At 39.0% G+C, this 15,122-nt stretch overlaps 1 protein-coding gene across 1 annotated transcript; it reads left to right on the forward strand.

Annotated features, from left to right (window-relative positions):
• Positions 1 to 3,870: 3,870 nt before the first annotated feature.
• LOC112967636 (TBC1 domain family member 1-like) lies at positions 3,871 to 14,541 on the forward strand. The gene is made up of 5 exons (XM_026068990.1): positions 3,871 to 4,120; positions 4,563 to 4,722; positions 8,450 to 8,619; positions 11,545 to 11,715; positions 14,047 to 14,541. The coding sequence occupies exons 1-5, from the start codon at positions 4,028 to 4,030 to the stop codon at positions 14,245 to 14,247; spliced, it is 795 nt and encodes a 264-aa protein (XP_025924775.1). The 5' UTR covers positions 3,871 to 4,027; the 3' UTR covers positions 14,248 to 14,541.
• Positions 14,542 to 15,122: the final 581 nt, after the last annotated feature.

A 15,122-nucleotide genomic window follows, 5' to 3' on the forward strand; every position in this document is an offset into this window, starting at 1 on the left:
CCTGCTTGAGCAGGGGTGTTGGACTAGATGATCTCCAGAGGTCCCTTCCAACCTCAGCGATTCTGTGATTCTGTGATTCTTTCAGTTGGTGTTTTGCAACACGTGGTAAAGTAAATAAAATAAGTCAGAGTATCAAGGCAGTGCATGCAAAACGAGTCTTGCAGAGCAGGCAAAATTCTGCAGATCTGGTGTGTGTAAAGATAGGGAGGGCGACTGTCTGCGTTACCTTTGCTTTCCTCCRTTTGACAGGCCCGCCAGGTTTAGATTTAGCACTAAGGAAGTGTTTAACAATCCAAGGAGCCTTGATGCCAGCTGGGAATAGGTAGTTGCAATGTAAGTTGTTTCCCACCAGGTTTTGTCACATCAACTTTAGGAATTCCTGTAGATTGCACAATCCTGAAAGCTATTTTTGTTTTAAGGAGAGACATTTATGTGTAATCATAGATCATTTGCTAGCAAGTACCTATCAGTCAAGCCAGCATATGTAGTATCAATACGCTTGGCAATGAACGTTGGGATTGTCATCCTGAAATGCCTTAGTAAGGGGTGAACAGTTTTGTGCTGGATTAGTGAGTTGAATCAGTTCAGAGAGCCCACTGAGCACCAGAGCTGGCGCAGGGGGATGGGATAACCCTTTTGGCAGCAGGAAGCAAAGTGTCTGAGTTTGGTGGCTTACGTAGCAGATTGGGGCTCGCTGGCTCAAGAAGCTGCTCGTGTTTCTGTATTGTTCCACACACAAACACTTTCCCATCTTAGCCATGTGCTCTGCTTGTAGAAACAAATGACTGCAAGTGTTGGCAAATCAGTAATTGTGTACAGCTGTTTTCACAAACAGTGTTATTGAGGGGGGTGTATTTGCTAGCTCATTAGCTCAGGGAAGGACTCAGGCCTATTTTTTCAGTAAGGTGAAAGTAGGAAGCTGAAGAGTTTAGTGATTCACGCTGAAATAGAGTAGTGATGTGCAGTAACAGACAGTGTAATTGCTAGAAGGCAGCCAGAAGGAATTTGCATGTTTTGACTTGTGTTTCTCCAGGCTATCAGAAGTGTTTATCTTAAATAGATCTTTAAGGATCTTTCTGAAAGCATGCACATCTCAGAAGTGGAATTGTGTAGGCTTGAGAGAAGAACCCATGTTCTTGCAATGTGTGGTTATAATATTTAAAAGCTTTCCCAAATTAAACTAAAGAGGTTGTGCTGACACAAAGTGTGAGCCAAATCTGTCACAGCATTGCTCACGCTTAGCTGAGTCAGTGCATCTTTAGTGTTGAATAGAGCTTCCTGAGAATCAGGGCAGTGGTGTGTATCTGGATGCACAGTAAGATACACCATCCACTTTCCTGGCCCAGGTCATTGTCACAGTGCTATTTCGTCTGTGCTGGCTAACATACGGCAGGAACTGAACCGTGACTATCTCTTTTCTGCAACCAGCTCATGGTCTATTGCTTTTCCCCACGTTGCTTGGGTGAAAATGGCAGGCTGTGCTGGGAATTTATAACTGTTTATAACTGCCAGGAAGTTCTGCCTGAGCTGAACTGGTACAGAAGCAGTATCTGCCAATTAAGATGAGTGGGTTGCTGCGTGCTGCCCTACTGGAACCCCTAGCRTTTCTAGAACAGCAGTCCCCTCCTGCCGCACCGTGCTGGGAGTACACTCTCCTACACAGCAAGATGTTTGCCCRTGCCCTTCTGAAGCTGATGGCATCCTGAACTATGCTAATGCAAGTACTGCCAATAGTACTCGATGCCAGAGGATCACGGTCCAAAATAGAGATAATTTTATTGTATTTTTGCATTGAGAGCTAGAACCCTGTGTGGGCAAAGAACAAAGCCATGACTGCACAGAGGCTTTTTTGTTTATTTCCTTTTGTGGCTCCACCTGCAAATCCACTGCTGTCAGAGGGGATCTCAGGTCCTGAACACCAAGTTTAGGTTCAGTAAATGATTTCTTTTCTTGATAAGTGAGAGCAACCTGATGACTTGCTGATGGTACCAGTGTAGAAAACCACTGGGCTCATCATTAGGTGTTTGCTGAACACAGCAGAAAATTGTTTTATTGTTCTTCAGAAATAAAACAGTAAGTATTTACCCTCTCATTCAGGCTCTCTTGAGGTAGCACGGTTTGTTTCAGTCTCTTTTGAGCATGGCCAGAGATTGTTTTTTCTTAAGTAAAAGCTAAAACTCTTACTTAAGCCATAACCAGGGCACTGAGAAAAAAATCAGCTTGTAAGTTTATGAGTTATTCCTCTTCTCCATTTACTGTTTTTTTTAGGACTCCTTTGCATTTTCATTCTAGCTCAGCTTATAACTTTTCTCCTGCAAAACTTGTATAAAAGGAACCTTGCAACATGAGTGAGGCAGTACAAGTCTACTTTTAGACTATATTGTAATAACTTGTAGTTCAGGCAGAGAAATCTTTGCAAAGGAATGCAAGCTCCCCTCTATTTTAGAAGCTAAAAGCATTGCTTTTGTAACATTCAGTTCTTTGACAGCCTGGTCGGGGCAGACCTGGTGGCAGCTGAAGGCTGGAGCCCTTGTGTGATGGACCAGGGCAGCTACCAGGATGCAGAAGGCCTCTGCCCCAGGCTTTGTCTTTTTGAAACAGGAGCTCTGCTGTTATCTGGCAGCACAGCAGCATTCCAGGAGCTAAAGGGTGGGGTGGTATTTAACAAGTGGGCAACTGAAAAACAAGCTCCACTTAATACTAGAACAAAAGAAGTATTCAAATTTCCTCTCAGTTCAGGTGTTTTGCAAGGGGAAATCTGATGGGGGAGGGCTTTTTTCCCTTGGATAGGAAAATGTTCCCTTTTTAAAACATTTTCTAAAAAATCTGTAAAAATGAAGCCTTTAATGCATCTGTTCCATATATATATGTATATGTATAGCTGCACAATTCTAGAAATATCGTATGTGAGCTCCAGAAAGAAAAGGCAAATTGTGTTTTAACTCACTGAGTAAATGCTGTGAGTCAAACTGGTTATGTAAGTTACATATTTGGACTGATTCATTTTAAGGACAAATTGATCCCAGCTCTATATTAAAGTTTACAGATAAGCCAGTCTGGGGTGGAGATCATCCCCTTGTTCTAGATCTAAAGAGTTAGGAATGCAATTGAGCCATTTCTATAGCTCTGCAATTAACACATGGTCTGAGATTGCGAGAGATGTGGGGAACAGATCCAGTAGCCCATTGCCACCCTGGGAAAGTTTTGCTCCCACAACTCACTCACACCTCCCTGAGCGACAAGGCAGAAAAACTAGCCCCACAAAAAGGAGTTTTCTGCCAAGTTAGTGAACTCAATCAACTCATGAAGGAGTCCAAACTTTATGGTGCAGAAAAGGAGGAGGGACCGAGGTGGGGAGAGAGGTAGGAAGGGACACAGTTACTGGAAAGAAAGTCAAGAAGAAAACAGAAAGGGAACAAGCCCTGACCCAAAGAACTCATGTTCTGAGTCTTTATTTGGATCCTAATAGTTGTCCAAAAGCCAACACTTAGGAGAAGAGGACTGGGTGAGGCATGGAGCCACTGAGTCCGGCCTCTCACTATTTTGGGCAACCACAGCCTGTAAGCCTTTTAACAAACTGATCAAGGTCCAGTCTTAAGAACTAGTCACTCAGCTGATCCTAGCAGCAGACTTTCCCCATCTCGGAGCCTGTCTTCTCTGACAATTTCCAAATTAACTTTGTAACTAATGTAACAAAACCAATTACACTCTGTAGAGTGTAAGCATTTGTAGTTTTGTACTGTTAACTTTTTTACAGTCTTCATGAAGGTTGACTCAAAGAGAATCCACCTTTTGAAAAAAATGTTTAATAACAGTGCAAGAGTGCTTTTTGTTCATTTTTCAGTTTAAATTGCTAACCTCTGCTATTTTCACAGGACGCACATTTCCAACGCATCCATACTTCTCAGCACAGCTGGGAGCTGGACAGCTGTCACTCTACAATATTTTGAAAGCCTATTCCCTCCTGGACCAGGAAGTAGGATATTGCCAGGGCCTTAGCTTTGTAGCAGGTGTTTTGCTACTTCATATGAGTGAAGAGGATGCTTTTAAAATGCTGAAGTTTCTCATGTTTGACATGGGCCTGAGAAAACAGTATCGTCCCGACATGACTATTTTACAGGTATGGGTTCTGTTTCTCTGATAACAGGATGCTAATGCTAAATAGTAATAATGCAGTACAGATAGTATTGTCAAAATGTGCACTTGAACTTAAATTCAGTACTCACAAATGAAGAATGATAATCTGCAAAAAGAATACTTCATCTTAAATGCATTAGTTTCAAATAAAAAGAGGCTACTGGGGAAACTATGGAAACCATAAATAGCAAGAATTCTGCTGTTTGTTGTGTGAGGGTCAAGTGACCCTGCAAATGTACCTGTTGCAGGCTCCTGGGTCTCTGAAATGGCTCCTGAATACTTTTTTTTTTCTTCACAAAAGTCAGCCTGAACATCAATTGATAAGTATCTTGCACAGTTTCTAGTAAGAATATGAAGCATAGACTTTGCTACTCTGACTGTTAAAACCTATTTACCTTTAGTCTGTCTAATCCTCTTCCATGCAGATCCAGATGTATCAACTGTCTAGACTTCTTCATGACTACCATCGAGATCTCTACAACCACCTAGAGGAACATGAGATTGGCCCCAGTCTCTATGCTGCTCCCTGGTTTCTCACCATGTTTGCCTCCCAGTTTCCCCTTGGATTTGTGGCCAGAGTATTTGGTAATTCCTCATAAAACTTCCATCTGTTCTTTTAGAAATTTTATATTCAAAATCCTGCTACTAGGAATAGCATATCATCCAACCTGTTTCATACATCTGGGAGAAGTGTTGAACATACTGTTGATGAGCAGAAGAAAAACAACAGAAGTCATCCTGTAGGAAGCTTAGCATTTGTGGTAAAATGGAAAGAGAGTGAAGGAGAGCAAGGGAGGGTTCTGAACTGTCCTGTCTTTTCGTCTTCATTGTTACCTTTTTCCACCCTTCAACTGTTCTTAGAAATGATGTAAAATTTTATGCCATGAAGGCATAATATTATGACAGTAGCACCTTAACACCTAGAGTTAGTTTTGAGCTGAAAAGAGATGCAACTAAAGCATCATCTGAGAAACACATCCATTTACTCCATTGTCATTGTCTCGAACATTGTCAGTGGAAAATGATTTTGAGGATTGTGTTTCTAAAACATGCACACACACACACACTTACAGTTTAATCATTCTCTTCAGAAACACTGGGCTTTTAAAATAGCGTTTGTTATCCTTGCATTTTTACCCTGAAGGATAATCTCTTCACTTTTGTGAAACTGGAAAATGATTGGTAACATATGACCTGTCGGTTCCAAAGTCACTTACTTTACCAAATTTTTTTTTTTTTGAATCTACAGAAGTCACATTCTCTGTCTCTCTCTGTCTCTCTTATTATTAAAATCCTATTAAGAATTTACCTCAATGCTATCTTCTGGATGTGTATTCCATAAATTTTTTTGGTGTTTGAGAAGAGACTTGTTTTTTTTCAGTTTTCTGTTTTTCAGTTTTACTCTGTGGTACTGGATCTTCCATTAATAGCATGATGAATTGGAGCTCTCTCCCTACTTCCTCTCTTCAAATAGAAAGCTATTTGCATTCTTCTTAATCATTCTTACCTAAGAGATTTAAAGAAACAATGATTTATTCAGGTATTAATATTGACAGTTTCCTAACTTCTAAAATTATAGTCTCATCTACCACAAGAACAAAAATATATATGTAGATTCCAAGAAGAGCTAACAAGAATCCAGTCCTGTTTCTGTTTAAGGTCATACCAAAAGTAGTGTTACAGGACATCATAGTGGTGAAGATGGTATATGCTAAGTAGAACTACAAGTCCTGTAATTAATGTCTTAACTCCAGGGAAAAGAGCATTTTTTTGAGGAACAGTGTAATGTTCTACACAGGTTAACTTCACACTGACAGGTATCTAACTGACAGTAATTATCTGCAGGAATTAAATGAAGTGCTGTATATGTGTCATATACGGAGTTTATAATCAGTTTTCTTTCAGTCATCCATAATCAGTTGTAGTATTGTACATGTTAATAATAGTCTTTGGACTTTTAACTCCACTGAGACATATGAGAAAGTGCTTTGTGTATCCAGTATATTTGGATTTCTGCCTTAATACACAGATTTGTATTTTGTCTGTCACTGGAAGATTGTAGAGCATTAAAAAGCAAAGGTTTTAGGTCAGAACAGAGAGCATAGATACATTCATGATCTCCACAGAACTCATTTTAGGTCAGGAACAGAAAAGCATGTGTGACTGAAGCCATCACCTCTGATCTCTGGCAAAATTTAACATGACCAACACTTGCAGTTTTTAATGTTTCAAAGTATGTGGTGATTTATTTAAAACAGTGTTTGCTGGAAGTATGTGATTAGATGAGAACATAGAATGTAATTCTTTTACATTCAAAAAGTAAATTTCACCCATGATAAAGACTCTGAAACACAAAAAAACAACCTCAAACCTAAAAAAAGGCTAGAGTTGTCGCTTTGTTAGGCTGCGGTTAGCAGTGCTAGAGTTGTCACTTTGTTAGGCTGTGGTTAGCAGTATGGCAGAAAATACTATGAGCCAAGCAGTTCTGACCCACCCGTTGATGCATTTTTGCAGAATGTGACATGTATATTTTCACTGCTCACTTGTTAGAACTTGAGAAGAAAAAATTTTGCCTTTTAATGTCCAGGTAACTTGTGTATAGGGTAATAAGACAAATAGAATGTGCTGCCATCTTCTAGCTCTGTTAGCCATGATATGTTTGAACCCTTGATGTTTTAAGCCCTACTACTATTTAATAATATAACTGCTGCAGAGTACCTCCTTTAGATTTCCACAGAGCTTACTGTTTTTCAAGTAGTTTTAAATTTTTATATCCAAGCAATATATAAAAGCAGTAGGCTATGAAGAGGTTAACCTAAAGACATTGTTGTGAGACAAATAGCAAAACTACATTTTACTTTTTAATTACCTGTCCAAACTTTCAGCACTTCTCCTTAGTAGAATCTAATAAAAGTATAGCATACAAAGATATGGTTTTGAATACCCCCTATTTACTTAGTAGTGGAGGAAACTTGGTAGAATGGTGTTCATTCTGTTCCGAGATTGTAGATAAAACTTGATTTTAAATCCTGTAGTCTGCCAGTCATGCTGACAGTAATTCGGGTGCCTTTACTGTACTGTTGTTGGCTGACAGCCCACTTTGAGCAGGCCTTGGGAGTGGATAACAAATGGGTCTTTGTTAAGTACTCTCTATTTTAAATGAGAGAAGGGTTTCAGACATATATTACCAGCTCAGCTCATACAGACATTCATTAACAACTTACAGGTCACCTTGAGTTAATCTACATGTTTGTATGGGGCAGGTGTTGAATCATAAATATGCATTATTCTCAGCTCTGTGTTTTCACTTTGTGTTTCCTACCTCTTCCTTAGCATTCCTTGTCTGAAAACATAGCTTTCCCTATAAAGCATTTTCCTGTATTTTGGCAGTTTCAGTTGAGGTCGATGTCCACTCTGTTATCGCTTTCCTGCCTTTGAACTTCATGTTGAATCAGAGTTGAAACACTTTACACCACTTTTAGGATGAATGGTGGCAAGTGCAAGATTTATGGTTAGTTATTACTTGTGCTTTTCTTTCTCAGAGAGGGGGAGAGAGAGAAAGAAAGAGAGAAAGGAGTGAAATGAGTTACAGCTTCAACATTRAATACAAGAGATTGTAAGAAGAAATTTCAGTCTGATACAAACTTGAAAAGAGAGGTTATTTTTACTGAGAAAGGCAATTAGCCAGTGTTTTCCTTTTTTGCTCTCTCCTAGGCCCTTCTTTTTTGATCATTAACACATACTATCCATTTGGCATCATTGTGCTACTTTGTAAGTAATTGCAACTTCATTCACAGCTTCAATGACAGGGAAGGGAAAGAGAAAGAGAGAAGCCCTTTAAAAAATTAAAAATATATTTAGGAAAAAGAGATTACAACTACAGTATGTTCTCTTCCTTTTACACCTCCATCAGTACCTTTTTATATATGCTAAATACTTTTGCCCATAGTAAGTCCCTCAATAAAACCAGGAGTAGAGCCTGAGTTTTAGTAGCAGGAGAGTAAAAAATGCTGGTTTTGGTCAGATGGGTTTGTGAATGATATTCTTCCTGGCTGTTATCTATATCTCACCAAACAGCTTAAATTGATTATGTTAGTTAAGTGTACTATTCACACTTGAATTAATTAGTAATAATCCTGATCCTGCATGATTTCTAAAGCCATAAGGACAGTAAGAAAAGTACCTGTTCAGCAGAGCACCTCTAGCCTCTTGATCTACCCTATAAGAAGTTGTTATCCTTGGACATTTTGTTGTTTTAATATCCTTGACAAAGATGCACTTGCTTAATGTACTTTGTTTTTTATTTTCACAGATATGCTCTTTCTTCAAGGGTCAGAGGTGATATTTAAAGTGGCCTTAAGCCTTTTGGGAAGTCACAAGCCCTTGATTCTACAACATGAGAACCTAGAAACTATAGTTGATTTTATTAAAAGCACTCTCCCAAACTTGGGTTTGGTACAGATGGAAAAGACCATTAGTCAGGTATGAAATAATCTGAACATATGAGTAGTAGCTAAAGAAATGACACTTTTTAATAAGAGTTATTTGTTGATAGAAGAATCACAACAGATTGAAGTATATTGTGCTATTTCCAGCTGAGAAGAATTCTGTTTTTGCAGTTTTTAAAATGTTGAACTTTTTTGGAAGCATATGACTARTATAGTGTACCTGTATTCTTACATGTTGGTTATGGTCACTTTATAGAGGCTTTAAAGAAAATTGCACTTTACTTTTTGAAGTATGCGTAATGGCAGTTATTGACAGCAATATTTTAGTCCATATGCACTACATGCCGTAAGGTAAGCAGCAAGGTGGGCTAAAAGCCTTCTGGACTTTCCTGTCTCCCAAGAATCTTCTTCTCTGAATGTGATTTCAGAAGCAAAAATTGACGTACAAGAGCCTCACAAATGCTGACTTTCTTTAACCAAATTAGAGGCCTCCCTACATTGACTTTGTCTATACCAACTTTTAAGGCGTTAGTTCAGTATGCTAGAACAGTACTTTTGCTCTTCCAGAAATGGTACATGGGCCATGTAGCCTTTTGCAATAGGCAGTGGTTCTTGATAGCAAGGCCTGGAAATCTTTGCAATGAATTTATAATCGTAGAGAGGTAAAATGATGTAATATTGCTAAGCTAAAAGGAGGCTCCAGAATTTACCTGTGGGATTTGAAAAAAATCACAGATCATTGCAGATAAGGGTTGTCTGTTTATAAACCCTGACTGTTATACTTGAAAAGATCCAGCTGTAACATCTAATTTGTGGCAGGCAAATAGAAGACTCTTTTTAGCCTGTTCTTCTGAAGGCTTCTTGTGACCCAAAACACTGGAGGGTGGACTGTGCTGACTTGCAAATGCCTGCCACTCACCCAGGACTGAAAAATCTGCAAAGCCTGTGGCTTGATAGAGAAAGCCAGCGGCAGCACGGTATGCTGCAGACTGCTTGTGCGGGGTTCCCATCTGTTCCAGTCAGCAAAGCTTCCAGGAGGCAGGCACCTGGTGCTTAGTATTGGCTGAAGGAGGGAGAATTAGAGAGCTTGTGGGGGAGGAAAGAGAAGAGGTTTGTAGGGGGTAAAGAGGAGCAGGTTATCTACCAGGCACAAAGCCTTGCATACACAGCTCCACAGAGACTTGCAGTGCTTAGGCAAGCTGCAGAAAGCCCCTGGCTTTGAGCAGAAGGAAGGAAAGATATTCTGATTTTAGGCGGCTCTGTCCAACTGCTCTAAACTCAAACTGGGCAGGTTGAAGTGAGTTGAAGGCAGAGCAGTTCCTCTGCTTTGATCAGGGCAGCCTTTGAAGGGAGCAGCTGTTTGACCAGCCCTGCAGTTTGTACATAGCTGCTGGGCTAATCCCCATGCTCCTCACCCCTCCTGTAGCCTGGCCTTTGGTTTACATGCTGTAACTTGCCTTCAGTTTGTTAGCTTTCAAGTTAAGCTTTTGATTTGTCTCATGTTCCCCCCTTTTAGATTTGGTACTCTGGTTATGACAGCAGGGATTTCCCTCCTTCTCAAGAGCACAGATGAGGCTAGAAATGGCAGAGGTCATGAGAGGAACTATCAACAATTTGCCTTACTGAATTGCACCATCTGTTTTTTTGAAATTATGACAGTGTATGTTCTCCAGAGATGCCTAGATCATATAGAACATGGAGTTATGTATCCGTTGCTAAAACTAAATTAAAATTGTGTTCTAGCCTTTCATGTTTAGGTGGTCAGTATGTGAACTCATGTTGCTGTACAACTACTCAAGAGAATTCTTTATAACATATGCAACAGGTATCTAAGATCTCTCCCTTGTTTCACAAATTTGATGTTTTCTTTAACTGCATCCAACAGTTAAAGCTTTGTAGATGAAACTAAATGAATAAAATGGAAAATAATTCTTGTTACTTCAACAGATATTTTTGACTTATTTCCAAGAGAAATATAGTACAAGAGGTTTAAAAATAAAGGCTAACCCATTAACTTTTATTCCCGAGCTATTTTTCAGATGTGTTTTTAAGTCAACCTGAGATTTGTTTTCCACTAGGTTCTGTGATTGGCATACTTGTCCTTTCCATTTAGCAGCTTCTTCAGTGCTTTCAAAGGAGATAACTTGTTCAAGGACCTTAGAGTTATGTTTCCTAGTGCTGAGTTTTCCTAGATAATTTGAAATCAGATGTTAGCTGAAACCAGAGAAGGGAAAAATACAATAGTAGTTCTTTCCTTTGGGTCTCTCTGTGTGCCTCAAGTTATTTATCTGTTTTTAAAATAGAAGGTTTTCTGAATATTCATGTATAAGATTGTGATTCATGTATAAGTTCTGTGATTCATAGCTAATGATAATAGGAATCTGCTTTGACATTACATAATGTTTCCATTAAGTCTATTGGAGTAAGGATAATTTTTTTGTTTTCTTTCAGTCTCTGGGAGTAAAGTAAAATCGTAAATAAATCTAACAGTGCTTACTGTTTTCATTTGAAGCTTTCACTCTGCTGTGCTACTAAAAAAGTCTTATACGTGTATATGTGGCACAGGGGCTTGGACTGCATTTTAGAAAAGTGACATCTAATTCTGGATACATCTAGGATAGTTTATGCCGATGTGTGCTGCATTAAATTGAAATCTTAAAACAACAAAACAAAACAAAAACCCAACTACCCAAACAAAAAAAAYTTTGTGATTTTCCTGAAGTCAGACAGCAAATCAGTGGCAAAGTTTTAAATAGAATCCAGATCCAGTGCCCTAGATCCAGATCTCTGTTGCCTCAATCTTACCATCTCCAGAGTAGGAAACATAAATATGTCAAATTAAGTCCCTTTTTGTACACAGAAGATTAGATACCCCTGTCTACATCCACAGACTTAAAAACATTGATTGAGCTATGTTTTTGATCCGCACAGCACCTAATACTATTTTTATATGCAACAGGTGTTTGAAATGGATATTGCCAAGCAGTTGCAAGCTTATGAAGTTGAATACCATGTGCTTCAGGATGAGCTTATAGATTCATCTTTAAATGACAATCAGAGACTGGATAAATTAGAAAAGGCAAACAGTAGCTTGCGCAAACAGAACTTTGATCTCCTGGAAGAACTACAGGTACAATTTATGTTTCTTGATTATTAACATTGTAATTTATCCATCTTTTCAGAAGAGGCTATCCTACATTAAGACCTAAAAGAGATTGGTGTTTCATCCAATGACTTAAAGTTTTGACACTTGCAGTTTTATTTAGTACCTTTCAAGTTTCAATGCAGAAGAAGTGCATAGAGAGGGGTGGATAGAACATATGCTTGCAGTTAGTGAGAAGTTTATTCATCAAATTGTCTTTCCTCTTGTAATTAAAATCATAACTGTAGATGATGGCTAAAAGAACACTAAGTGCTTTCTCAGCTTCATTTTTACACTTTCAGTCACTGCTTTATTACAGCAGAGACACTAGTCTATCACAAATGGAAAAGCTAACGCCAGTGTCACAAATGAGAGAGACATCATCTATGGAATACATTATCTGTAAAGACATAGTCCTTCTTACAACACTTTTTTTTGAAAAAYTATTATCCAGCTTGCTTAGAAAATGCAAAATAATCACTAATGTATGCTCTGTGCATGTTCAGTCTGCAGCTGTCTCAATAACTAATTCTAAACTTGCCTTAAGGGGTAATAGACATTAGACAATTTTTTAGAGGCAGTACACCTGATCTCTGTAGGGGTTATTCTTTGCTAAACTGCTCAGGAAATAAGCTTTCTGGCTGCATTAGAACCAGACACTTTTAATAAAACTTTTGACCACACAGCTAGTTTGATGGAGAAAGGGACTTCAAGGGTAAGAAGTAGACAATGTGCTCTATTTGCAATTTCAAGCCTCTTGATCATTGTTGAAGAGCCTGAGAGTTACATAGACCTTGTAAGATAATAGATGAGGGAAAGGGTTCAGGTTTCTCAGCCATAGATCCTGTATCATGACTAAAGCCAGCTATCAGTGCAGACTTAGATTGCCTCTCTACCAGGAAAATTTGCTTAATCCGTAAATTCTGATCCTGTGAGGAAAAATTTACCCTGTTTCAGGTTCTAAGACCAGCCTTAGAGAAGTCAGAAGAGAAACTCCTTTGCAAAATATTTTCGCAAAGCTTCAGGCATGTGGGCAAGGAAATTGGTGGATGTAGTGTAGGGGAGAAGGATTTCCAGGATGAGATTCAGGATGAGATCTTCTATGAAGATACCCCATGTCAAGGGATCTTCTGCCCCCTCCAGCCCCTAAATACTTTGCAGCCCTAAGCAGTTTTTTACAAAGCTCATATCCTTTTTAGAGCTGAACAGCTAGACACCTAACGCCATAGTGGGGACCTTGACTGCTACTGCACTGCTGTTTCTCTGTGTTAGAGAGGGGGCCTCAATAGTCCTGGTTTCCTATAAAGAATCTCAAAGGTGATCCTTTGCTGATGTGGGGAAAATGTATCACCCGACAACATGGTTCATGGTGTGTCAGTATTTTGGCCCCAAAGGCTGAACTTGTTAACCTGCCATAATTAAATGAAGGTCAGTGAGCTCACCAGGCAGTGAAATACTCCCCTGAAAGCCAAGACCATCCAGTGCTGTAGGCTTCAGAYATTATGCAGTGTTGAAACTTTCAAACAGTTCTCTGCTTTTGTCAGAATACCTCAGCTACAGATCTCATACCATGAATTTGAATGAACTGACACTTTGTTTCACCATGAAGCAGAATGTACATGTGTACAGCCTCTTAAACAAGAATGGAGAATACACAATAACTGGAATTTTTAAAGATGTGTTGTCCATTTGTATATTACACCAAATCACCTCCTTCCCCTTTGCCTCCAAGTCTGCATTTGTTGGACTCAGAGTTGACGCAGCACGCTAGGTTGTCTTTGCTTTGCAAAGCACCTGGAATTCAACAAATAAATCTGGTCACAACTAGCCTCCCAACTGTCCCATTCAGAAGCTTATCTTAACCTTCAGTTCACATCAAAAAAACTTGTCATTTTGCCTTAGGGACTCAGGAATTTCTGTACCCTAATGCCTACAGAATATAATTTTCTAGTAAATAAAATATTGTGTTAATACAAAAAATGTAATTAAAAGACTTCAGCCAATATACTTAGAAATTTAGTATGTAATTCATASACTTAGTAACCTTCTAGTTTGATCTACTTCGCATTATAGTCTAAGTTCAACTATGAAACAAAGCAATCAAGTTGTGAGAGAGGGATTTCTTGTTACAAGCAGTGCCATAGCAGTAGGCTAAAGTACACAGGTCTAATAACCTTCATACTTGCATTTACCTTTGCAGTTTTCCATTATCTTGGAAAGTCTATTTTATATGTATTAACATATCTCAAAAAAGTCATTTAGACTGGTTCCAGTTCTTAATGAAAAATTTTTTCTCTCGTTCTTCTCCTTATGTTGCAGGTGGCTAATGGAAAGATCCAAAACCTGGAAGCCACAGTAGAGCTTCTGTTAACCAATGAAGGCAAATTGAAGCAGTCTATTCTCACTCTTGAGCAGGAGCGAGAAGCTTTACTGAACACAGTGGAAAAGATGCAGAAAAAGATTGGTGATACAGATGGGAAACCTCTACTTACTAGACAAGAACACATGGATGCTGACTGACAGCTGCAGTTGTAATGGAGCAGACAAGCTGAGCAAAAAACAAAGGGAAGAACTGGGTCTTTTTGTACTGATACCACAGAGATGTGACGTTGTCATCTTCATTGTTACAAGCCTTCCTGTAGCAAAGCAAGATATGGGCATGGTGACTGCCCAAATTGGAGAAACTGGTTCCTCGGGGAGAAGGCTCTTTCTTGTTAGTGTGTAGAAATGCTATGAACAGTAAGATGCCATATGATTATAATGAGCAGGAGAAACTTCTTTTTCAGTAAATAGCACGTGCGGTCATACACAATACACTGTAAAGCTGTCCTGAATTCTTCCATAAGTGCTTCTAAACCTAAGTGCTTTGTGTTCATTACGTATTTTGTGTTTTATACTTAGATCAACACCATGTTAAATAGCACATCCTTTAGAAGGTTGAGGGATTATGGCAGTGTGAGAGCCTTGATGGATGACTGCCTCACTGCAGCTATCCAGGAGTAGTATTTGCAAAGAGTTTTGTGATTGGACTCAAGATACTTCTGCCAGTGTAATTAATTCCCCTGCAGCTTTACTGGGTTCTGTTAATTGTGTTGTTTACGCCTCAGATAACTGCTTCCTGATGCTTGAAGGTGTCAAGCTGTTGGACTCCAGAGAGCTGGACTTCATCATATGTAACTATGCTTAACTGGGGAGTTGCCATCTGTCTTTATAAGTACCTTGTTCTAATACATTTTTGTTTAACATTCTTTGGTTTAGAGTATTGTTAGCTGGCATCATCTGATAAACATACTGTATAAAGTAACTGCATTATGCTCAGCAAAATGCACTGACGTTGGTTTGGTGAAACCTGTGACTCTTGCAACATCATCCAAGGATTTGTATTCAGACCCTTC

The sequence above is a fragment of the Apteryx rowi genome, unplaced genomic scaffold (assembly GCF_003343035.1).
Source record: "Apteryx rowi isolate R43461 unplaced genomic scaffold, aptRow1 scaffold_1051, whole genome shotgun sequence".
NCBI classification, from domain to species: domain Eukaryota; kingdom Metazoa; phylum Chordata; class Aves; order Apterygiformes; family Apterygidae; genus Apteryx; species Apteryx rowi.

Coding starts and splice junctions, on each gene's coding strand:
- LOC112967636 (XM_026068990.1), top strand. CDS start 4,028: ATGAGTGAAGAGGATGCTTTTAAAATGCTGAAGTTTCTCATGTTTGAC. Junction 4,723..8,449: donor ATTTGTGGCCAGAGTATTTG/GTAATTCCTCAT, acceptor TTATTTTCACAG/ATATGCTCTTTCTTCAAGGG. Junction 11,716..14,046: donor ATCTCCTGGAAGAACTACAG/GTACAATTTATG, acceptor CTTATGTTGCAG/GTGGCTAATGGAAAGATCCA.